General features: G+C 33.0%; 2 protein-coding genes, 1 long non-coding RNA gene and 1 pseudogene across 4 annotated transcripts; 1 reads left to right on the top strand and 3 right to left on the bottom strand.

Moving 5' to 3' along the window:
* Positions 1-1,859: 1,859 nt before the first annotated feature.
* LOC114163092 (biotin/lipoyl attachment domain-containing protein) lies at positions 1,860-7,858 on the bottom strand. Of its 2 annotated transcripts, none has more exons than XM_028047183.2 (9): positions 7,508-7,858; positions 6,154-6,366; positions 5,164-5,240; positions 4,923-4,976; positions 4,161-4,421; positions 3,994-4,056; positions 3,424-3,492; positions 3,301-3,346; positions 1,860-2,125 (listed from the first exon to the last, which is right to left on the bottom strand). In XM_028047183.2, exons 1-9 carry the CDS (start codon positions 7,539-7,541, stop codon positions 2,064-2,066), a joined length of 879 nt encoding a protein of 292 aa, XP_027902984.1. In that variant the 5' UTR covers positions 7,542-7,858; the 3' UTR covers positions 1,860-2,063. The 2 variants fall into 2 exon arrangements, with proteins under 2 accessions (XP_027902984.1, XP_027902974.1); XM_028047173.2 differs by having other exon boundaries at positions 5,164-5,249; positions 7,508-7,787.
* Positions 7,859-9,799: 1,941 nt separating this feature from the next.
* Positions 9,800-11,610, bottom strand: LOC146889023 (uncharacterized; annotated as a pseudogene).
* A 2,780-nt stretch (positions 11,611-14,390) lies between these two features.
* Positions 14,391-24,778, bottom strand: LOC114175705 (uncharacterized). The gene is made up of 6 exons (XR_003602895.2): positions 24,566-24,778; positions 24,374-24,449; positions 23,940-24,083; positions 23,571-23,746; positions 19,488-19,534; positions 14,391-14,681 (listed from the first exon to the last, which is right to left on the bottom strand). It is a non-coding gene; the product is annotated as an uncharacterized LOC114175705 (long non-coding RNA).
* LOC114175699 (putative leucine-rich repeat receptor-like protein kinase IMK3) lies at positions 20,815-24,033 on the top strand. Its single transcript, XM_028060487.2, has 2 exons — positions 20,815-22,977; positions 23,208-24,033. Exons 1-2 carry the CDS (start codon positions 21,000-21,002, stop codon positions 23,807-23,809), a joined length of 2,580 nt encoding a protein of 859 aa, XP_027916288.1. The 5' UTR covers positions 20,815-20,999; the 3' UTR covers positions 23,810-24,033.
* Positions 24,779-25,162: the final 384 nt, after the last annotated feature.

The raw sequence follows: 25,162 nt of genomic DNA, 5'->3' as shown, positions 1-25,162 counted from the left end.
CAGAGTCAGATGTGTATCAGCACAATTCTGAAATGGTGGCTGAAAACAATACTTCAAAGTTGAAACCCAGGTGACGTGTCATTGTATGGATTTGTATTGAATATTGACAAACAATAAGGGGCAGAAATCAAAATAAAAACTGACAAATTCTAGTTCAAGTATACAATTACAACGTCTACAAGTTAGAACAGACTCACTCCTTCATATATGAATTACTATATTTCTAAATGTAAGTAATATCTTATTTATTATAATTAAGTAATCACTTAATCACATTCCTCAATGTTTCGTCTATGTCATCAACATTTTTAAATTCGACTGAAATTTCAAAAGAAAATTAAAATATATAAAGATAAATACACATAATTATCAGTATTATAATCTATTTTAAAAAAATAAAAAGTGTAATAGTAAACGTCGTTGTCGGTGAATTCTGTTTCATTTTATAAAACAAGGTTAAACTGTAAAATTAGAGATGAAAATGTGAAATGGATTATTTAAATCAATGTTTAGAATCCAATACCAATTAGGATTCGATAAATTTAAACGATAGGTTATCTTTTATTGTCTAAAATTTATTATCAACCTCTTCAACTTTCAACACTCATAAATATAGTTGGTGAATTATACCTAAGTAGACTAAGCAAAGGTAAGTACATAGCCAAGACCGCCTAGACATGGTCCCACGAATAAAATCAATAAATTGATAACCATTCAAGTAGAATATAATGGTCCAAGCCGCCCACCGTAAAGAATTGTGTGTAATAAATAGGTAACGTTTAACTTAGAATATCACAAATAAGGTCCCTAATACCAACATACATTAACCCAAGGCCTGGACTAAGCCCAGACCCATCTAGAATCCAAACACTGGCCCAGTCCATAAGGATGACAGACATAATTAATAATCCTATAAATACACGTGGACTCCAACAATTAAGAGGTACTTTTTTATTAATTTTTTAACCCAAGATTTGATTTTGAGAGACTTTTTTGCTGACTTGATTGTCGGAGTCCTCTCTCCAAATAAACCCTAAGGGTCCAGACCGTATATGCTAGCATATATGATTAAGGTTTGTATGTTGTTTTAATTTTAATTTTGTCGCCCAAAATTTTGGTATTGCTCATTTTCATTTCTAATATCTTTTAGAATAATTATTCCAGTACCATAAAGAACTTCTTGGCAATTATATATCCAAAGATATTTTTTAACATAATTATAATCTCTTCAAAATACATTTTCCACCCACGAGTTAATATGTAACCTACTTCTTTATTTCATGATTTATTACCACATCTGGTAAGAGCTGAACCAATCAGAAAATCTATAGATTAAATTTAATTAAAGAAAATATAATATAAAATAAGATTATTCCTCCCTTTAAATCAATCAAGTCCAGTACACAAATACTCTACTAATAAACATTGAGTGGTATTTTTTCTTGTAGATAAATATTAATTGTCACATTTTGTTATTGGAAGAAATTGAACTCAACCTTTCTCACATTTTCTAAATTTTCTAAACTCTTTAAGCCAACTTTATAATTTTCAAGTATTAATATAACTCCCGAGTATTAATGTGGAGAATTGAATCCACAGCCTCTCCTTCCTTCTTCGTTCTAACTTTAACCATACATAGGAAGAATGTTATTGGTAGGTCTTGGATGCTAACCATTACCTTGATCAATAATCTCAACATAACCAATCTCGTAGAAAACGAGTTTCGGTTACTGTTTGGTCAGAATTTTGCTGTGGATGCTACATTTCTATTTATCGCACTACGGTATTTCTATTTCTGGTCCAGAATCTCAAAAAAAGTTCTGCGCAATTATTTCGGGAGAAACTAAACAATAAGTAGCTAGCGATCAAACTCCAGCAACTAAGATACATAAAGAAGGTCGTCTCAGAATACATTCATTCCAGTACAATTTAAGCAATTGATATACAAAGTATGATTTTCAATTATTCGTAACCTATTAAAAACTTTTTCCAATATGCGAATAGCTCCCTAATTAAAAAAAAAAATGCCTCATGATTGATCGGAACAACAGGAAAAGGCTAGCTCACTTGATGTCATGAAAAGATGGCAAGACAGCAATAAGGGGGTCTCCGTAACCAACAGGCTCTGTAAATCACAAATAAAAACAGTAAGAAATTCATCACAGATATGGATGAGAGTGTAAGTAGCAAAAATAAGTTTAAATATGGATAATTTGGCTGTGCATTGACAGCTATCTCTAGATATTGCGAAACAACAGACTAGGCCATCAATAAATCACAAAAAACTATACATAGCAGAAATCAAGACCGTCAAGAGCTAAACAACGTTTTTCCATTCGGTCAGTAGTCAACACTAACTAGATAACATATGAAGAAAACTAACAGCACAACTAGCTACACACTGTAAATGACAATGAATTAAAGTAACCTATCAGGAACATCCCTGGGACGGATAGAAAAATTATACAAGATTCGAGATTTCCACAGTTTGGTGTGATAATTAAATAAGAGTATCTTCAACCTTGTTTACATTAAAATTATTGATTACACAAGATATAAAACAATATATAAAATTAAAATTAATATAACTAATAATTTTTAACCAATTAAAAAAATGCAAACACAAATGCACTATTAGATTTATGTTATGTTTCCGCTAGTAACTATAATATTTATATTGAATAAATTAGTAAATTATTTATTATTTAAAAGTAGGTGTAGATATGAACCAATGATTTTTAAAACCAAAAAACTTCTTTTTTTGAACCTGTTATTAATATTAATAATTATATATTTAATAATATGTATTATATATAAAATTATTATGCAAACAGGCCAGCTTGGTAGGTTTCTTTTGAAGCCTAAAAGCTTAGGCCAGGCAACCATGTCAAAGGCCCCTGACAGGTTGCCTAGCCTATCTTCATCCCTACATATGGGTTAGAAAATGGTTATCTTCATCCCTACATATGGGTTAGAAAATGGTTAGTACTAAATACTTGTTTGGACAAACTTCTCCATAAACACTTCTACAAAAACAATAGAAAATGAAATAATCTTCTCCATAAGCTAAAACTAACTTATGCACAAAATTAATAAAAAAAGAATTAACTTATGCATCAACTAATTTTAATTTATCCAAAAGCTAATTTCAACTTTCCTTCCTATTTTTCTCTTCCATAAGTATTCATGGAGAAGTTTATCTAAACATACCCTAACTGTCCAAATTGGTTAACTTCCATTAGTGACATGTCAATAAATCTATGCATTTTTTTTAAAATAGGGTCATAGACATCTTTATACCTCCATCATCAACAACTAGCTTCAACACTACTCCAGCCACATCAGTCTGCAAGATTTCAAAAATAAGACTAGTTAGAAATAGTAAATATTAAGAAACCACAATTACAAAAACTGAGAGATCACCTTAACCGGAAGTCCAGTGCCAAACTGGTCCAAATAACCGATGATTTGCCCTTCTGTGACTAAATCTCCCTAAAATTCAATTAGGAAATAAATAAATTGAAAATCATTATAGTCAGGCCAATAAAAGTGAGGTTCTCAAGCAACTTTATGAAGTAACTGTACCATACAAAGTATACCAATAACAATGAGTGAGTACCAAAGAATATTTATTTGTCTCTGAGACTATCACTGTTGATTATAATCAGTTTTTTTTTTTTCGTTTTAAGTTCTTTTAGTAAAAGACTTTACACTTATTCCGAAAGCAAACATATGCATGTTAACAAGGTCACATAGGGAGACTAAGCTGATACATAGTCTCCAACTATTATGTCTGCAGTATTACGTGGGGCAGCTCACAGCAGCTGGGCCCCTAAAGCAGAAACAACCAGTTTCACCCCTGCAAATCTTATTGACCAACAAACACATGTGCCAAAATTCAATGGTGGAGTTTACGATGAGAAAGCTCGACGCAGTATCATGTGATCTAGCTCATAACAAATTGATGAATATTGACAAGCACGTCAGACGCACCTCTTTACAGATAGGAGGTTGTCTCTTGCCTTTCACTGTTCTACCTCTTCGGAAGAAGCCAACCTAAGGAGAAACAAAGATCAGTGATAGCAAACTCTACATAGCTCAAGCCAAATATAACTAGTGAAGGCAGAAGTTAAAACATAAATTATTGATGAATGACATACCGTGGGAGATGGTACTAAGACATAAGTGGTGGTACCAGAAGCCTCCAATGCTGCCAATCTTGGTGATTTCTCTCTGAAAGAATCTATAAATGGATTTTTCTTTTCTGGAGATGATTTTGGAGGTGATGGTGGCAGGGTACCAGGTGCTGATTCATCCATAGGTTTAGATGGAATAGGCGGAGGAGTCGTTGGTGAAATGTTAGACAAAGGAACCGTTGTTGCTCCAATGTTTCGCTTAATATGCATTTCAAAATCTCCAACCTATAACAATACTAGTCAACTAAGGTCGTGTACAAGGTCATCCAGCTAAAAGCATGCTTCTTTTGATGAACCACACAGATATAACAGACAGCGTTGTATAAAAATAAAGCTGACATGATACAAATTTTTAATCAAATTTGAACTGCAAAAAAATAATTGTAACGAGATAGGACATTAGGCACAAAGGCACCACAATCTCAAGTTGCAATTACAACATGCTACAAATTTTGGTAGAAAAAAAAAACATTAATATCATTACCTCATTTTCTATAAGCGTGATATCTTGAGTAAATTAAGAGCATCCTTAGACAGAAGTTTCAACACACAGTATATGACAGAGCTATAGACATACCCATCCAGCCACTGATTTCAGTGTGTGAATAATTGCAAATAAACAAACCATATAACATTCACGGAAGTTTTCTTTTTCAACCTTACTATTAATTTATAATATCGCACTTCCAATTTTACAAAAGGATAAACAAGACGGAAGAAGATCACCTTTACTTTCAGTTCAGCAATTTCAGTCTCATCACACACCTCTAATACCAAAGCCTGATCATAAGCAAACAAGACATAGCAAGTGATTTTATCAGATTCACATTCAAACAGGAAAATAAATAGTGCAATTATGCAGTCTTGGATAAAAGCCAATATACTAGCGCTAATTCCCACCAAAATTATCATTTTTCACTAATGAAAATATGCTTGGCTGGTAAATAAGGACAGAATAGCTATAGACCTCAAATCCATTAGGAAAAGTAGTAGCTTGCAAAGGCTTTTTCTCCAACGAGCCTTGTGGAGTACTATCTGAAGAAGCTGCAACATCTTCAATAATTGCAAGGTCAAGGAACTTGAATATAAATAAAAAAAATAGTAAAAGGGAAGCTATTCTAATAGCCAACTACAACACAGTTATATATATATATATATATATATATATATATAGTAACCCTCAAACAGACTTTCTCAAAGACCACAATAATGCTGAGCAACAGAAGTAGAACATTTCCTACAATTATTGTGTAAATAACATTGCAATTTTACCTTAAAAATAAAGAAATAAGAATCATATCTTTTGTTTGTAACTTTTAAGAGTTTTCTTTTCTATCTTCTCTCTATCCTTTAAGTATAGAAGAGTTCCGTAGGATTATCTTAGATGACACTAACATATGAATTGCAGCCGAAAAATTTTGCAATTGATTATTGTATCTCAAAATCTTAATAATAGTCTTAAGAAAGTAAACACAAGTCTAACTTAGTTCTACAAAATTGACTTATAAGACAAGATTTGCACCCACCTATGCAATATAACTTCGTTATATCTCCAATCGAAGTAGGATCTCTAACACACCCCCTCACAACAAGGACTAAACACCTCAAGTGAGACTAGGGGAAAGCCAAAAGTGGGTGACACAATAGACCCAACAAACTTGATTAGGAAAGGCTCTTGAATAACTTTGATACCATTTTTGAAAAGTGAAATTTAAGTCTAACTAAACCTCACAAAACCGATTTAGTAAGTTGATATTTGGAATCAGCTATATATTATGATTTTGTCATATCTCTAATCGATGTGGAGTTTTAAAAAAATAAAAACCACTTAAAATATATAACTAAGGAGATAATTACACTAAGACCAAATAAGAGTATCGTACTTTTCTCATTCAAACAAAAGTCAACAAAAACAAAGAATAAGGACACAATTCATTTCACAATCAATATAACCCACCATCACCAGACTTGGATGTGTTGATAGGTTCAGCTGTTTTTGCACATGAAACCAGTGTGGTGCTCCCCTTCATGTGGGAATTAATGTGCTTCCGATCATATGACAAATGCTGGGTGAAAAGTCTACTTTTAGAGTTCCATCCGACATTGTGGATGGGAACTACAACTTGTTTATCGCGGGAAGGTCGCATATGGGACATAGTGCCCATGGGATCTGAAATCCAAGAGTCATGATTAAGCGTCTGGCTGTAGTAAAATCATATTAAAAACATTGAAGTGCTTAAATAGTATTGTATATTGAAATTCGACCATTTAAGAAGGCATTGAGACCCTTTCCAAAAGTAATAAGGCTATTTCAAAGAGACATGGGAAAAACGGAACTCCCTATTCTATTTAACAGAAATAGATCAAGAACAGAATAAAATAAGCAACAAAACACGAAGATTTGAGTAAATAGGATGCAACATATGGGCGCCACTAAAGTTATAACAAAAAAGCACACAGTCACAACTCATCTTGTGTTCTCCTATAGGAACCAATAGATGGTCAATTACAGGCTTATAAAGTGACTGTAGACCATCCTTTGGTTATTTGTAGAAACATGGAAAATTATACTAATCAATAGCAAAAAATAATACTAATCGCCTAATCAACGGCATTCATCTAACTCAATGAAAAATGCCATGATCGTGTCGTGATTCTTGTAAACAAACGATACTAATCAATAGCATAAAACAACTTTATCACTGCTACGAAATTGTTAAGTTCATTCTAAGGTTAAATTAAGCTTCACATATCACAGCAACAAGGAACAAGTGGCGCAAGCGAATACAACTAGTTACTTCAGGATGAAACGTTTCAAAGGTTCGTGCAATCTTAAAAGCAAAGTATCTAGGCATAACCTTGTTTTGATTTCTTAGCAATAAAAATGAATAAATAAACCACAGTAGCAAAAACTCCATCCTATGTTCAGCATTTATTTCAAAACGAAAATAACATTTCACATAACTAAGGATATTTAAAGCAAACAAGAAATGCGAAAAGTGCCAAAACGCAACCGTTCAATGTTTACAACACAATGACAAATCTAGCGAGCTCCTTCGCAGTTACTTTTCTTTCTAGCTAGAAAATCATAAACCTAATCCAGATGTATAGAATTCGTTTTTCAAAATCAAACTGCGTATGTGAATCGTTTCCCTTTCCATCCACGTCGCATAAATTAAAGTAAATAAAGCAGAAAATCGTAAACACAAAAGCAGAGATCGCATTCGGAAAGGCACATTCATAGCAAAAATGCAGGTGCAGATTTAGAGAGAGAGAGAGAGAGAGAGAGAGAGAGAGAGAGAGAAAGATACAGTTAAAAGATCGAATGACAGCGGAGGATTCCATAGTAGAGAGAGCTCGAGAGGGATGGAAGAGCAGGAAAAAGGAATAATGGGAGGGAAAATTGATGGCGGAGAGAAACTTATAGAGAATAGCGAGGTTGAGTGAAGTTAAGCCAACAAGGAAAGAGGTGGATAAATTAGTTGCACTCTGTCTCTCTTTGAGATTTCCGCCCCTCTAATCACCCTCTCCGTTCCAATCTAGGAAAGTGTCCTCGCTAATGTGCACCGGGGTGTGACTTGTGCCTACTCTCCCATCGTGGCATGGTAGTTGGTGTCTTGGACAAGCTCCTTTCAATGGTTTAAACACAAATTCTATACCTTGTTTAAGCCTTTCTAATCAAGTCTTTTAAATTCATAACTACATAATTGGGTCTTTATTTTTTATATTTTAAAAAAAAATTCCGGAGGATTTTAAGTTTATATGAAATAATTCAGGAATCTACTTGTAAAAATATTACAATTTGATAGCTTAATTACATTTTTAATTAAATGACCTAATTAAATATTTAAAAAAAAGCAGAATGTTATATTAAATATAATTTAAAATTTTAACACTTTTTACAAAATTTATTAGGCTTATCTAACCTGATTTTTGTATGACCTTAAATAAATCCATTTAATAAAATATACTTTTATAAAACATTTACACTCGCTCTTGGACCTTTACACAGATGTTTCCAAAGAAAACTAAGTTAGCCTATCGTTCCCACAAGGAACTCCTTTTCACATCACACTTATTCACACGAATACTTTAATTAAATAGGGAATTAAGGACTCAATTCTTATATTCTTTTAAATTTTTTTATATGTCTGTTCCAAAATCTTCAAAATGATTAAAATGATTGATGAGTAAAAATACATAAAATTTGATTAAAATTAGATGAGTAGAGAATTGCCATTCTTAAATGACAAATAATTGTTTTTTCGATAATTTTTTTAGATATTTTAGTTGTGATCATTAATTTTATTGTACTCGTTTTTTCACGAATTATTAGAGTATAATTTAATAAACGACGGACTTCTCACGTTACAAATATTTATCACTAAATATTTTTACGATGACTTATCTTATGAAATGTTTATAAATAATGTTTTCATAACAAAATTCCTCACAAATATTTAATTATTCTCGTTTGTTTCAAATTTTTACATTTTATTTTATTACACAATTTATCAGAAGTCTAATGTCCTCATTTTATAGTCAAACTTTATATCTTTCTGTAGTTATCTGTAGACATTAACTATATTTAATATCTTAGATTTCTTTTTTATTCAAAGGTTAAAGAAAGGTACGGCATACGTGGAATTAATTAAATCAAATCAATGATAAAAGAAATGTATTTTTAAAATAGTTTTAAAAAGTTATGAAACAAAACTATTAGGGACAGGGGTGGTACTGCTTCGAGCCGGTATAAGCCCATCCAGCATTTGATTCGCAAAATGTGAATCTGATCCGTTCGTTTCGTATTAAAAATGGGGTTAAAAAATTTGATTCGTCCCATATAAAATTATGTAAGGATTTTGAAGAGTTAGATGATAAATTAATAGTTTAATATTTTTATTATATTTATATTCATATTTTAACGTACATAATGTATTATAATGTATTCTTTAAATTTAACAATTCAAAAATATAATACATAATATTTGTATTTTTCACTCATACAAAAATTTAGAATTTTTATATAAAGTTTAGAAAAAAAATAACTAATATACATAAATTTATTTTGCTTTTTTTTGCAGATTATGAACCAACTTCACACAAGCTACAAGTTGGACTTTTACGAGTTAACAGACTTAATATTTGAACTTACTTTGCATTTTTTTCGTAGACATGCGCAACAATATGTCGAACTAAACCTACATTGTCCCTCCTAAATAAGGATGTAATTTGGGCCGAGCTGCCCAATTTTGGTCCGTGTTGCATTTGGCCTCCATAGGGTAAAACCTTTCCCTATAAGTGAATTAATTTCTTTCACATGTCATGCACATTCGGCCTGCGAGCCTCCAAACCGGCAACAAGAAAACATTTGTTTTAAATTTTTCTCATCTAGTTATACTATATAAAATTTTATAATTTATAATTTTTTCTAATCTGTAAGTACAAGCTTATTAGAAATTTCATAACACATGTATAACACTAAATTAATACAAAAAATCTAAATAACTAAATTTCAAATAACTAAAATTGTCAAATAAAAGCGAGAACTAACGAAACACACTAAATTTAATTAATGACAAATTCTTTCGATATGAGCTATACGGTCAGTCCACTCCACCCATCATTGGTCCGCTCAAAGTATTGGTTATGCAGAAAAGACTTAAATCGGTTACCAAACTAAAATACTTAGTTTGTCCCGGACTTTTTTACAAGTCAGTCCGTCGGTTTCTCCACATCGTCATCACACTAAAGTAGTACAAAGGTTGACTTTTACCTGGTAAAGAATAGTTTGCTCTTGAGACATGAGGCTACGCAACATCAACATTTACTATCTCTCGAAACTCCAACCTCCTAGTTTCGTTGTACAAGGTTATGCGTTTGTTAGGCCAATAAGTTAACCATATCCAACCCCTTATCTCCCATTCTATTGTTTTTCCAACGGCTCCTTTGTCCACTTTCCACCACACTTTTTCCCCATATTCATCGCCTGCGAAAACAATTCCTCCTTGCCTGGTGAAAGGTCGCAGAGCACTTGAGTATCGATTTTTGAACCATGACTTGGGATTAATCAAAGCAAACTTTGAAGGCCTTGATGAGAAAACTTCTTTGCCGTCCATACTATCATGAAGAAACCAATTCAAATTTGCACTGTACCCATAAACAGATTCTTCAAATTTCCAAGGCTTCAAACTCACTGTTGTGGACTCTCCAGCTGACATCTTAAGTCCCACAGGAGCCGATGGCTCGAAAGAAGCTTCTATACTTTTGTCAACTTCGATTTCTTTTTGTGGGTTCTCCGAGGATTTACCAACCGATAAGCTCAACACTTGATCTTGGACAATAGGTGTAAGTTGTAAGGATATTCTGGAAGGAAAATGTTTCTCAGCTGCATCAGCCCCTCGTTCCCTCATAAGAGATTCATTCACCAATTTTATAATATCACACCTGCCCACAAGGAATGTATTAAAAAAAAGTACCATGTGTTTAAAGTTCTAATAAAAGACTCACCTTTAAAATTGTTTGCTTGAAGTGTATTATCTCTTGATGAGTTGAGCATACCTTATGTTGTCAATGTCCACCATGATTTCAACCCACTCCTTTTTTTTTAGACTTTGTGATTGAATTGAAAAACAGCTTCCACATGGTGATATTTGAGGGAGAATTGAAGTCTCTCACTTGCTGGATTACTTTTTGAGTTCTCAACATCCATGACTATGAGGGGACAATACAACTGCACTTTCCACAACCCAGTTGCTGAAAGGGCATTAGAAAACAAAGGACAAGGTGTTCTGAAGGGGTTGTGATGTGCTTCTTGTTCCCCGACCCAGTTAGTAACTGCAAGGTTCACAGAACGCATCCACAACTCTTCCACGTTAGACCCCAAGAGTTTCATCAGCATGATTGATGCTTTTCTTGACTGAAAACTTGTCAAGTGATCTTTCAGGTTACTGATACACCCAGAACGAAAATCTGCAGCAGGAGCTTCGTATATACAAACTAGGAACAAGAGAGTGAAGAAAGAAAGATTGAAAACGTCTGAAAGGTTGGGAGTGGAGTCAAGTTTTGGAAACCTGAGGAAGGAAGTGTTCTTGTTGGAGCCATAGAGAAGAATGGCCTGGTTGATATTGACAAAGAGACTGGAAATGGTTTCTTCAACTATTAACTTTGCAGTTTTGAAGCTTGCGTGCTTGAAAGGTTTTGAGGTCCAAAGATGAATAGGAGTGTTGCAGTCTGCTATAATGACAAAGAAGAGTTTTGAGGAATGATGGTTTTTGGTTACGGTAAGACTGAGACATGGTTGGCAAGAGCTTGAAGAACATATGTTTAGTGAAATTGAATTTGTTTCCCATTCTGAGATTGGTGGAAGCTTCTGAATCCAGCGAAACACATCAGGAAAACTGCACGCCATGGATGAAGCAACTTGTACCTCTCTCTCTCTAATTCGGATGCATGCAGGTGAAGGCTTCACGTATTTGTAGACTTTGGCATGATTGTGGACAATACTGTAGTGAAGGAGGAACAGTATGAAAAAGAAAGAATCCTGATTACTACCATCATCAATGATTAGCTCCTTGGAAAAAAGTAAGATTAACTACATGGGTAATTGTGCAAGCTAGAAAATAGTTTAGACCTCATAAAATGGCAAACATTCTGTACGTTATAGATAATATTGTACTGGTACATCACCCCTACATAATTTTTATACTTTTTCTTTATCTGAAAAAAAAAGAAATATATATATATATATATATATATATATTTGTAACTATACGTAATATATATGTATATACGTAAATATGTATAGAAAATGAATAATAATTATTATCTGTTTAATCATTTTTAAAATAGCATTACAATAACGTCATTTGTCATGTGCTAATTCAATATCGTCTAGAATATAAAATACTTACATATAAATAATGTTATTATTATTAAATATATACTTTTAACGATGAAAGCTTGTACTATGAGAACTTATAAAAATAATTTGCGATCTATCATAACTTATTTTCAATTTATTTTAATACTTTCTAGAATAACTTACAAAAATAATTAACAACTTATATATGAAAATAATTCATTTAAATTTATTTTCTCTTCAATTATGAAAATAACTTATACATACATACATATATATATATATATATATATATATATAAAATTAAAAAAAATACTTCAAGACCCTTTTGGAAATATGCTTAATTAAACACGTATTAAATAAGTGTCTACAATCTCTCTCCATATATATATATATAATCAATTTGAGTTTATATAAATATACTCAATTAAAAAAATTGGGGTTTATATACATATTGTTGGGTTTTCGAGAAAGTATCATTAAAAAAATACAACACCAATAAGAGATGAGTCTAATCATACCAAAAATCTTAAGAAAATGAATTTATGGGTCTTCATCATCCTTATATGGTGCTTAACTTTACTCAACATACAACTTAGATCCCCTGAAGTTGAATCCCTTCGCATTGGTACTTGTACCACCGTTCACATAACGTGACTCGAGAGATGATCATTGAGGAGATACAACACCAATAAGACATAAGTCCAATTCACACATAAAAGATTAATACCACCTCTAATCCAACATCTTTAGACAACAAGTTTATGAGTCTTCATCCTTAAAATGTTTTCGCTCCAGAGGAAAACACTAATATGAAGGGATTCACAGTTGATAGGAAGATTATTGGGAATCCAAGTGTAAGTCTAAGTCTCACATTGAGTAAAAATGAGAAAGTTGAACACCAGACCCATAAATTTATTGGTTTAAGGTTTTGAGTTAAGAGTAATATTAATCTCTTATGTATGAATTAGACTATTTCTCATTGGTGTTGAATTTATCGTGTGATCTTTTTCAAAAGAACTCAACACATATATAGGCCGGATTACTCCATAGTTGATTATTAAGTTAATAGTTTAATTTGTATCTGGCTCGAGTAATTTCACTTCAATTTAGCAAATAGTCATCGCTACAGCACCCGTTGCTTCATTGGTATTTGTCATCATCATCTTTTTATTTGTAAGGCCACTGATTATTGATGAACACATATATACAATATCTAAATGCATACGAAAATGGTAGTAGGGTAATGCTTCATGAATAAGATATATAGTCTGTTACAGATGAGCATCGTAAAATGTTTGTTATTGTTAGAGCTTGCTGTAACTTCATCATTGGGTCATATTTTACCTTATTTTCACATGTTTGATGGCTTTGAGAATGACGACCTACCGAGGACAGAGAGATAGATAGATAAGGATAGTGATAACAAATTGAGAAAACCCTCTTTACACAGGCAATTATGATTAAGAAGAATGTCAATTCAGATTGTCATTGATTAGGAAAAGATAATTACATGCACGTAAAGAGAAATTTCTGAAATTACTAAAATTGTGATAGCCAGACATTTGATTAATTTTAACAATTTAAGTCTTATCTCGTTTCGTTAATTATCGTTAAAAAAAAGTGTAGATCTTGTACTCTTTTAAAATATCAGTAATATTACCCCAATCACGTCTCTTTGTACGTAAACCCTTCTCTTATGGAGAATAAGATACTGATTAAAAAGAAAAAGGAGAAAAATGTCCAGGAGTCCAAAGGAAAAGAAAGCTTATTTTGAAAAAAAAAAGTTATTTGTTAGCATTGAAAGATACAATTTTGAATTATAACCAATGAGTCGCATAGCGAGTTAGTCTAATGTTTACGCCACCGAATATTTAGTTATTAACGTTTGTGGTAGTCTCTTTCAAAGAAATTTCCGTCCATATTCCCGGTCTCAAATTTTGTTTGTAAGAAGGATTTGGGATCTTGATAAGAAAATTAGATAATGTTTTGAAGATATTAAACTGCATGTAGGAAACCTCTTTAGGAATTGTTTCAAGGTACGAAGCTAGTCCTATGTAGAAGAGTTGACCAAAAAATGTTTCCAGTTAAAGTTTGTTGTCATTTGAAAACAAATGTTTCCAATTAACGGTTAATCTGATTTACGCACTCATTTCCGGATAAACTATCAACTTAGTTACGTCTACATAAACCTTGGCATAAAAACCAGAGTTCCTCATTTAATTAACTTTCTTTTGGCCATGCTATTGTGGTGTTATATATCTTGAAGGCATTTTCCTCACCCTTCTATGTTAGTTTTCTTTCCTCATTTGGGGAAGCCGTGGCCATATAAGTAAGTAGATAGATGCTGCCATTGTATTTTTCTTATGTGTTTGGGTTTTAGAAAGGTAAAGTGAAGACCATTCATTTCTAACAAATGAAATTTGACCTTTGTTGTAGTGTGATAATCATTCCGTACCCAATTATTAGTCTCCACATTTGGGGTATTTGTAGTGTATACACCTCAACCTTCTCCCATGACAACCTTAACCCATTTCACCATCATGGATCCTTGTCCTTCTCAGCTCATAACTGTGTCTGTTTCATTAACCTTCTGACCATAACTCACACCTACCATCCTTGACCTGGCACACAATAAACATAGTTATTTTGGGAGATAACAAAAGTCGAAACAAAAGAAATTGTGTGAAAGTATACAAGCAACATTCAACTGTGATATATAAACTTCAACGATAGTAGATAACCATGGTCTATGGAGTCACCAACTTTTTGAGACTTATCTTTGAGGAAAAGAGAATACTCAATTAGGAAAGAAGAGGTGTTGGATTTGCATCACCATTATTTTTCAACAGATAAATTTTTCTATTTTCTTTTTATATTTTGAAATATTAATACACTATAATCATTTGAAAAATGGAAATTCATTTCATAAAATAAATTAGTTTTAAACGTATGGATCGTACAATTTAGAAAATAATTTGCATTACAAATTAATCTGAAATATAGTTTGAATTACGGATTGGATAATTCAATATGTAATTTGTATTAGAGATAATTATTCAATTTTATGTTATAAATTATACAATCTAAAATATAATTTTGTAGTATAAATTATACATTTTGTTATGAATTAATGATTGTCCATTGATTTGATACATTTACTCATATGATTCATTACTCTTTATGGTAAATATTTGTATTAACTAAGTTGATTTGTTTCCTTTATGGATTACATATTGTATCTATAAATAGGACTCTTCCTATGAATAATAATACACAGATGAGTTGCTCCCTATTCTCTCATTCTCTATTCTCTATTGTTTCTTCACTATTATCTATTATTCTCTTTATTATTCACTTTATTTCATAACACGTTATCAGCACGATGCTCCAACCAATTGAGGACTAGTGGAAGCTTTTTCTCTATAACGACAGTGTTATGCGTGTCTCAATCCAGGCTCTTTCTAATCCTTTCTCAAATTATAATTTTACCTTATATTCTTCCTCTTGTGATAAGAATTATTTAACTTTATCAATTTTCATCTTCGTCTTATTATTTTTATTTTTATTATGACGGTGATTATTATTATTATTATTATTAATATTATTATGTTATATGCTAGTTCTAAACACGCGAAAAGTTGCAAAATTTGGATTTGTGACTCTGGATATTACAAGGAAGAATTCCTTATATTGGAATTTTAAATGTTGAAATACATTTATATGCAATTGATATTGGGATACCATTGAATAAAGAAATAAAGCATCTAAGCAATTAATTTGCTCATGCGACAAAAATATTGTGAAAAGAGATTTCACAAATATTATGAATTTATTTCATGCCTATGTATGGCTGGCTGGACAAAGCAATAAAGCTTTTGATGAAAAATTATGAGATCCGCCTAATCTGCTCCATTCCCAGAAGTGAATGCAGCAATAAATATTATGAATTTATTTCATGTCTTTGTATGGCTGAACAAAGCAATGAGCTTTTGACCTCAAGAAAATCATGAAACATGTCTAAACTGGTTCTACTTCATTCCCAGAAGTGAATGCAACAACATTTTGTTTATATTTTCATGATCGTGATCGTGATCTTGATTATGGACATGATTATAAAGAAAATTTCAAAGACACATTTTGTTACCAGAAGTGGCACAATAATGTGAAAAAAAAGGAAAATGTGAAAATATTGACAAAAAGATGAAAGTATATATTATCATTACGGTGGTAAAGACCATTTGAGTTGTACTTATTGTACACCAGAGCATCTTACAAATAATGAGAAGAACATAGAAACACACTTTGCTTATGAAGATGGTGATTTTGATTATGGCCATATGGATGCTACTCATAATATTGTTATTTTCTTTGCTAAAGCAAATGAAAGCATTGATCACCTAATTGATTATGAGAGTGTTGAAAAAAATAAATCTCATATTGATATTTACGTTTATATGAAAAACGAATGTTTGCACTAGTACCAAAAAGATATGTGTCTTATTGATAGTGCAACAACTTATACAATTCTCAAGAGTAATAAATTTTTCTCTTGTTTGATAATGCGAGACATCAATGTTAGTATTATTTATAGTACTACAAATATATTTGAAGACTCTAGAAGAGCTATTATACTTCTACCAAGAAGTTGAATAGAAACTTATTAAGTTTCAATGACATTTGTCTAAATGGATATTATATTGAGACAAACAATGAAAAAGCTATGAAATATCTTTATATCTCTATGATTGAGTTGAAAAAGAAAGTGTGTTGGAGAAATTATCAACATTCTCTTATAGTTTGTACTACAAGTTTATTAGTACAATTAAAATGTATGTCATAGTAAACCAGAAGTTTACAAATCAAAATGATTGTCTTGTTTGACATGATCAGTTATTATGATGCGAAAAAAAAAGGGTTGAAAAACTCATGTGGACATGTTTGAAGCGTGATAGACCTATTGGTTCCAAATATAAAAACTCTTGAATGAGAAAGGGAGCTAAAATGCAAAATGACCTAATCGAAAAGGTTAAAATCCCAAAAGATTCATTTGACATAATTAATGGTTCGGTTCCAGAAGAACCTCAAGTACTTGAAATTGTTGAAATGATGAGATCTCAATAAATTATGTCATGAATCATAGAATATGGAACCAAAATAAAGTTAACATTGGCGAAAATTTTACTTATAACATAGCGATGAATGTTATGAATGACAATGAGGATCAATAAGCAATGATCATTGAAGATTGTCGACGAAGAAAATATTGGCCAAAATGAAAAATGCAAAGAAGCAAATTGTATTTGCTTACTGAACGAAAGGTTTTTGGACGTATAGTTCGCACACCTGAAGTTGTGAAACTTGTTGGGTACATATGGATTTTTGCGCAAAAATCAAATTAAAAATGATGAAATTGTTAGATACAAAGCATAATTGGTTGTTCAAGGTTATTCACAAAACCTTGTATTGATTAGTGAAAAAACATGTTCACTAGTATTTGATGCAACAACATTGCAATATTCGATTATCCTAGTTGCACAACAAGGTTTGCATTTACATCTAATGGATGATGTTACAACCTATTCGTACGGTTCTTTTGAGAATCATATTTATATGAAAATCCCTGAAGGATTTTATTTGCCCAACAAGACAAATTCTAAAGAGGGTTATTCAATAAAATTGAACATGCTCTTTTATTGATTAAAGCAAGGATGTGTGTGGTATAACCATCTTATTGAGTTCTTATTAAAATAAGGATATGGAAATGATCCTTTTTGTCCTTGTATCTATATGAAAATATTAGAAAATCAATTTTTCATAATTATTGTTTATGTAGATGACATAAACATTGTTGAAACTACTAATGAGCTCACAAGGCAATTGAAAGAATTTGAGATGAATGATCTTTGAAGGGCAAAGTCTTGTTTGAAATTAGAAATTGAGTATTTAAATAAAAGTATTTTTATACATCACGAGGCTTATATGATTAAGGTGCTTAAAATGTTCTAAATGGACAAGTCATGTCCATTATGCACTCCAATAGTTGTGAGGTCGTTAGATGTTGATAAAGACTATTCTTAGACCTCAAGAAAATGATGAAGATCTTCTTGGTCTAGAAGCACCATATCTTAGTGTCATAGAAACACTAATGTATCTTGCGAATTATACTCGATCTAATATTGCATTTGCTATAAATTTGTTAAGCAAGATATAATTCTTCAACTACAAGAAGAAAATGGTTTGGAGTAAAACATATACTTTGTTACTTTAAGGGTACTACGAATATGAGCTTATTCCATCCAAATGATTCAGATTCAGACCAATGGGTTATGGATATGCATGTTATTTTACATATTCTTACAATGTCACAATGGTTGATCACAAACAAGATGTTTGTTCACATGTGGTAGCACAATGGTTTCATGAAGGTATATGAAACAAACCATAGTAGCAACATCGTCTAATCATACAAATTACGAGGAAAGTTGTGAATATGTTTGGTTAAGGTTTATAATTCAACATGTGCAAGAAACTTGTGACTATTCCCGAGAAAGATGGAATCAACAACCATATATAAAGACAATAGTGTATTGTTCAATTGAAAGGATGATATAGATATCCAAAAATTCGTTCATCTGAAAATATGACAAGTCTATTTGTAAAGTTTTTTCCAAGAAAAACTTTTGAGCAAATGACTCACAAATTCGGACTCTGTCACCTTAATGATGTAAGTTTACATGAGGGGGAGAAATAGAATATGTGATGAACAATATTGTATTAAAGAATACAGAATGTTGTACTCTTTTTCCTTCACTAGGTTTTTTTTTTATCCCAAAGGGTTTTTCCTAGTAAGGTTTTAACGAGGCACATTCTTTATCAATGGACACTCAAGGGGGAGTGTTATGAATTAATGATTGTCCATTGATTTGATACATTTACTCATATGATTCATTACTCTCTATGGTAAATATTTGTATTAACTAAGTTGATTTGTTTCCTTTATGGATTACATATTGTATCTATAAATAGGACTCTTCCTATGAATAATAATACACAGATGAGTTGCTTCCTATTCTCTCATTCTCTATTCTCTATTGTTTCTTCTCTATTATCTATTATTCTCTTTATTATTCACTTTATTTCATAACACATTTTAAAATGTAATTTGTATTACATATTGTCTTTCAAATTTTTATTAGAGATTATACAATATAAAATATAATTTGCATTTTGAATTAATTTTTAAATTTATATTATGAATTGTACAATCTAAAATATAAATTTTCATTTCAAATTATATAATCTAAAATATCTATGGATCATATAATCCCAAAATATAACTACAACATGGATGTAATTGAAATATTTAAAAACTATGAGAGTGCAACAAGAAAACATTGGGGGTGCAGAAAGAAACTCTCTCCACTGACCTGCTTAATGCACCGCCTGTACGAGCCCACGACAATGGCCAACTGGCCTGCATAATCCATAAAACGAAATTTGCCACATTTTAATTTTCAAGTCAGAAAAAACTCTTATTCTATTTCATAATGTTATTCTTTTATTCCATGTTTAAATCTTTAAGCCAATTGAAGTTTTCCGAATTTAACAACAATTTTCGAATTTTGACTGATCTTCTTAGATCAAATCTTGAGTTGATGGAGGAGAAATTTGTTATTAACTTTTGCTAGAATTTGTGTTTTTAACTTGAGTTATACTTACTAATGTATAATCACAATATATAAAATAAGACATACACATATTATTACTATTCAAAATTAGAACATATATAGAATATCAGTTGCTATTATATGGTATCCCCATACTAGAATGATTATAATATAGAGGCATTATATGTGTTCAAATAATTAAAAAAAAAAAAAAAACGTGAGAACATGACTTTTAATAACGGTCTGAGCCTTACACTTCTGACACCTTAAAAGAGAATATAATAGTTCTTTGTTACGAAAAACGACGTGAAGAAAGTGTCAAAAGCTAAAAGAGATGGATATTAACCTCATTGGAATTAACATTGTGGACCTATAAGTACCATGAACATGATGATCAAGACCACACTTCTGAGTTTGGGGACCTCTTTCTTATATATCCACAATCATTCACTCTTTATGTTTCCTTTTTTTCTGATATTTTCTCTTCCCCAGTTACTTCCTCCCTCTTCACCACGTGACACACTTCAGTCAAACTTGGAGATGTCACCACCAGGCTCATGTCAGCCAAGGCTCTAAAAGTTAATTAGTTAAAACGTGTTCTTGTCCTTTTCATCTAGTAATTGGTCTGAAACTATCTTAATTTTTATATGTAATAATAAGGGTTAATGATTTTTTAACATTTTTTAATGTTGTCTTTACCATTGTCTAAAACTTGTCGTTTCCGTGACAAAGAAAAAATGTATCAAAGAACATGAATTTTAAAAAACTTTGAGCATTAATAAAAAAATGTAAATATAAGTAGGTCAGAATTAAGAGCAGATTTTGTTCTGAATTACCCAATATTTTATGTGTGAGGAAGTAGAAGGAGAAGAGGATGAGGATGGAGCCGTTGGGGGTGGAGGGGCGCGGCTTCTGCAATAAAAGAATAGCGCGCCATCATTTTAACTTAACCCTTCCAACAAACTCTCGCACCACTTTACTAACACTAATGCTCGTCAATGGTTTCAACTTACAAGGAAAACTAGCCGTTACTCACTGTTTCTCGCAAACAAAGACAACCTCTGAACTCTGCATTCATTCTCTCTCTTTGTAACGCTCTCAACCGGGGCGCGCACCTACACTTCTTTATGTCGTCACGTGATCCTTCTCGTTCTCTCTCTCTCTCCTCACTACAAAAACCATCCTTCAAATGTTCTTGTCTATCTCCACATCACTTCCAACACACACACTCCCTCTTTCTGTTCCATTCATTCAAAAACATCTCTTTTAGTTATGGTAGCGGAGAAAGCCAACCTTAACTCTTGTCAGTTTTCACAACAAGTAGGTAATGCAGACCAAGTCTCTGACAAGAAGAAAGAAAGATGGAAGAAGACTCCGTCCACGGCGCACAACAACCCATGTTATTTTTTGTTTCTCCTCTGGGTGTGGACTCTTGTTCTCTCCACATGTTTGAATTCGGTTTTGTGCGAAGATGAGGGTTGGGATGGAGTGGTCGTGACGGCGTCAAACTTCTTAGCACTTCAAGCGTTCAAGCAAGAGTTGGTTGATCCCGAAGGCTTCTTGCGGAGCTGGAATGATAGTGGCTATGGAGCTTGTTCCGGAGGTTGGGTTGGTATCAAGTGTGCCAAGGGAGAGGTTATTGTAATCCAGCTTCCGTGGAAGGGATTGAGAGGGCGTATCACTGATAAAATTGGGCAGCTTCAAGGTCTTAGGAAGCTCAGTCTTCATGATAATCAAATTGGTGGTTCAATCCCTTCCACTTTTGGACTTCTTCCTAACCTTAGAGGGGTTCAGTTATTCAACAATAGGCTCACAGGTTCCATCCCTTCTTCTTTAGGTTACTGTCCTTTGCTTCAGTCTCTTGACCTCAGCAACAACTTGCTCACAGAAGCAATCCCTTATAGTCTTGCCAATTCCACCAAACTTTATTGGCTTAACTTGAGTTTTAACTCCTTCTCTGGTCCTTTACCGGCTAGCTTAACTCACTCACTTTCCCTCACATTCCTTTCTCTTCAACATAATAATCTATCCGGTCCCCTTCCTAACTCTTGGGGTGGGAATTCTAAGAATGACGAGTTCTTTAGGCTTCGAAGTTTGCTCCTAGATCATAACTTTTTCACTGGAAACGTTCCTTCTTCTTTGGGTGGCTTAAGAGAACTCAATGAAATTTCCCTTAGTAACAATAGGTTTAGTGGAGCTATACCGAATGAAATAGGAACTCTTTCTAGACTCAGGACACTAGACATTTCTAATAATGCATTGAATGGGAGCTTGCCTGCTACCCTCTCTAATTTATCCTCGCTTACACTGCTCAATGTTGAGAATAACCTCCTTGAAAATCAAATTCCTGGAACTTTAGGGAGTTTGCACAATCTTTCTGTTCTGATTTTGAGCAGAAACCAATTTAGTGGCCATATTCCTTCGAGTATTGCAAACATTTCCACTCTTAAGCAGCTTGATTTGTCACTGAATAATCTCAGTGGAGAAATTCCAGTCTCCTTTAACAGTCAACGTAGTCTTGATCTCTTCAATGTTTCTTACAATAGCCTCTCAGGTTCTGTACCCTCTCAACTTGCCAGGAAATTCAACTCAAGCTCATTTGTGGGAAATATTCAACTATGTGGATACAGCCCCTCAACACCATGTCCTTCACAAGCTCCATCAGAAGGAGTCATTGCCCCACCTCATGAAATGTCAAAACACCAACATCGTAGGAAGCTAAGAACCAAAGACATTATTCTCATAGTAGCAGGAGTTCTTCTCATAGTCCTAATCATACTTTGTTGCATCCTTCTCTTCTGTCTGATCAGAAAGAGATCAGCTTCGAAGACCGAGAATGGCAGAGGTGTAGGGAGAACTGGAACTACGAGGGCAGAAAAAGGAATCCCTCCTGTTGCTGCTGGTGATGTTGAAGCAGGTGGGGAGGCTGGAGGGAAACTAGTCCATTTTGATGGACCAATAGCTTTTACAGCTGATGATCTCTTGTGTGCAACAGCTGAGATAATGGGAAAGAGCACCTATGGAACTGTGTATAAGGCTATATTGGAGGATGGAAGTCAAGTTGCAGTAAAGAGATTGAGGGAAAAGATCGCTAGAGGTCAGAGAGAATTTGAATCAGAAGTCAGTGTTCTGGGAAAAATTAGACACCCCAATGTTTTGGCTCTGAGGGCCTATTACTTGGGACCCAAAGGGGAGAAGCTTCTGGTTTTTGATTACATGCCCAAAGGAAGTGTTGCTTCTTTCCTACACGGTAAGTTTGATATTGCAAATAGGGGAAAAAATATGTAGTTCTTTAAACATTCATTATTCGTCTTGCTATTCTGCATAATCCTTTTTAATTCAAACTTCTATTAGCAAAATTGCGGATTACTAAAATGAAACCTAATTCTGATCGTAGAATAACACAGATAACTCCAAAGTCATTTGTGTTATTAATATTGCCTACTATAAGCCAATATTTTGTTTTTCATCTTTATGCAGGTAGTGGAACTGAAACATCCATTGATTGGCAAACAAGGATGAAAATAGCACAGGGCATGGCTCGTGGCTTGTTGTACCTCCATTCCCAGGAGAACATTATACATGGAAACCTCACATCCAGCAATGTATTGCTTGATGAGAATACAAATGCTAAAATTGCAGATTTTGGTCTTTCTAGGCTGATGACAACTGCTGCTAATTCCAACGTGATAGCTACTGCTGGAGCATTGGGATACCGGGCACCTGAGCTCTCGAAGCTCAAGAAAGCCAACTCCAAAAGTGATATCTATAGCCTTGGTGTTATCTTGTTAGAACTCCTAACGAGGAAGTCACCTGGGGTGTCTATGAATGGAGTAGATTTACCTCAGTGGGTTGCCTCCATTGTCAAAGAGGAGTGGACAAATGAGGTTTTTGATGCTGACTTAATGAGAGACTCTTCAACAGTTGGCGATGAGTTGCTAAACACATTGAAACTCGCTTTGCACTGTGTTGATCCTTCTCCATCAGCACGACCAGAAGTTCATCAAGTGCTGCACCAGCTGGAAGAGATTAGACCAGAGAGATCAGTCACAGCCAGTCCTGGGGATGATTCTATAATATAGGACAAATTTTGCATTGATTTTTTTGCCTTTTAATATTAAATGTTCTACAATTCTTTCATTCTTATATTAATTTTGCCCGTTTGAATGCTCGAGTTTGTACATATCTACATACTACAATAAGGTGGCTTACCTCTGCCCCAAGTTGTGTGTAATTCTGTTTCCTTCCGCGGCACGTAATAGTTGAAATATATGCTCTCTCAGGAGCATCATTGTTGCTTCTGCAAGATTCTCTCAGCTTCTATTTTCTCCCATAAATGCATTATATTAAACGTAACTGTATTGTGGGAGAAATAAAGACTCAACATATGTGAACAATACGAATCACATCTTGAATTAAAAACCTCTAACAACTAGAACAAAAACACACCCAGCAAAAGGATCGGATAGTTAAAGAAGGTGAAACCTGTATTGGCAGCAAGAAAAAAAAAACATCCACTCTAATTCCAACTTCAAAGTTCACTCAATAAAAAACACACACTAAATCATAACATAAAAATAAGACAAAAAGGGAAATCAGTTTAAAATCACTAATTTGGCGTGTTCAAAGATTATTGATGGCATAACCTTGTATTCCCCGGAACCTTCATAGAGAATGCAGTGTTGATTGCTAGCATTGTTGCTAGGTATTCATGTTTTTATCCTGCAACATGGAGAAAAACAACTCATCAACACCAGAGAATGGTTCTGTTCATATCAGAAGATCCATCATTGTGAAATTTCCTCATGCAAATTAATATACAAGCTAAAGAACGTTACCCAAATGTTTGATCGATTTGGTGTTGAACTCTTTACTATCTGCTGCGATTTAATAGCTTCATATTGCCACATTTCTCATGTTAGTTGCTCGTATGTCTCGCACAATCAAATAGCGGTTCTTCAGTCAAACTCAATCTTTGTTCACTCATTGTTTCCCCGTGTCATGTGGAAATAAGAGATTTAATTCATGTTTAGATTTCAGTTAACAGTTTGTGTATTGAAATTCCACCCTTTTTAACTTGATCCATCATAGTGATGCGAAAGTTAGCAAGTTAGCAGGACAACGCATTATTATTATTATTATTATTATTTAATTTTGTTTATTTATATATGTTTATACTTTAAAAGCACAGTTAATCGTATGCTTATTTTTTAAATATTTAATTGAATTAATTAAAATAAATATTATATTTACATATTAATATGAGTTATGAAATTTTTTAACTGACTATACAACTTGTATGTGGTACCAATTAACTGCCTAAACCTGTTGGTTGGCTCTTGTACCACGAATATTGGGGGCCCATTGCCCGAAATGATGCTTATACAGACCAAAACTTTGTAAAGCATTATAGTGACTTTGGACCTTTTCCCGGT

The sequence above is a fragment of the Vigna unguiculata genome, chromosome 1 (genome assembly GCF_037176805.1).
Source record: "Vigna unguiculata cultivar grain cowpea cultivar isolate G323 ecotype 2 chromosome 1, ASM3717680v1, whole genome shotgun sequence".
Taxonomy (NCBI): Eukaryota; Viridiplantae; Streptophyta; class Magnoliopsida; order Fabales; family Fabaceae; genus Vigna; species Vigna unguiculata.
Note: the sequence above shows the minus strand (reverse complement) of the source record. Positions and strands in the feature narration are given on the sequence as shown.

Bases quoted from the DNA above. Each gene is read 5' to 3' on its own strand.
- LOC114163092 (XM_028047173.2), bottom strand. From the start codon at position 7,541: ATGGAATCCTCCGCTGTCATTCGATCTTTTAACT. The intron at 4,977-5,163 runs GTCTATAGCTAT...GCTTATGATCAG, and splicing joins CTTTTCCTAATGGATTTGAG to GCTTTGGTATTAGAGGTGTG. The intron at 4,057-4,160 runs GTATGTCATTCA...GTTTCTCCTTAG, and splicing joins TCTTAGTACCATCTCCCACG to GTTGGCTTCTTCCGAAGAGG.
- LOC114175699 (XM_028060487.2), top strand. From the start codon at position 21,000: ATGGTAGCGGAGAAAGCCAACCTTAACTCTTGTCAGTTTTCACAACAA. The intron at 22,978-23,207 runs GTAAGTTTGATA...ATCTTTATGCAG, and splicing joins TGTTGCTTCTTTCCTACACG to GTAGTGGAACTGAAACATCC.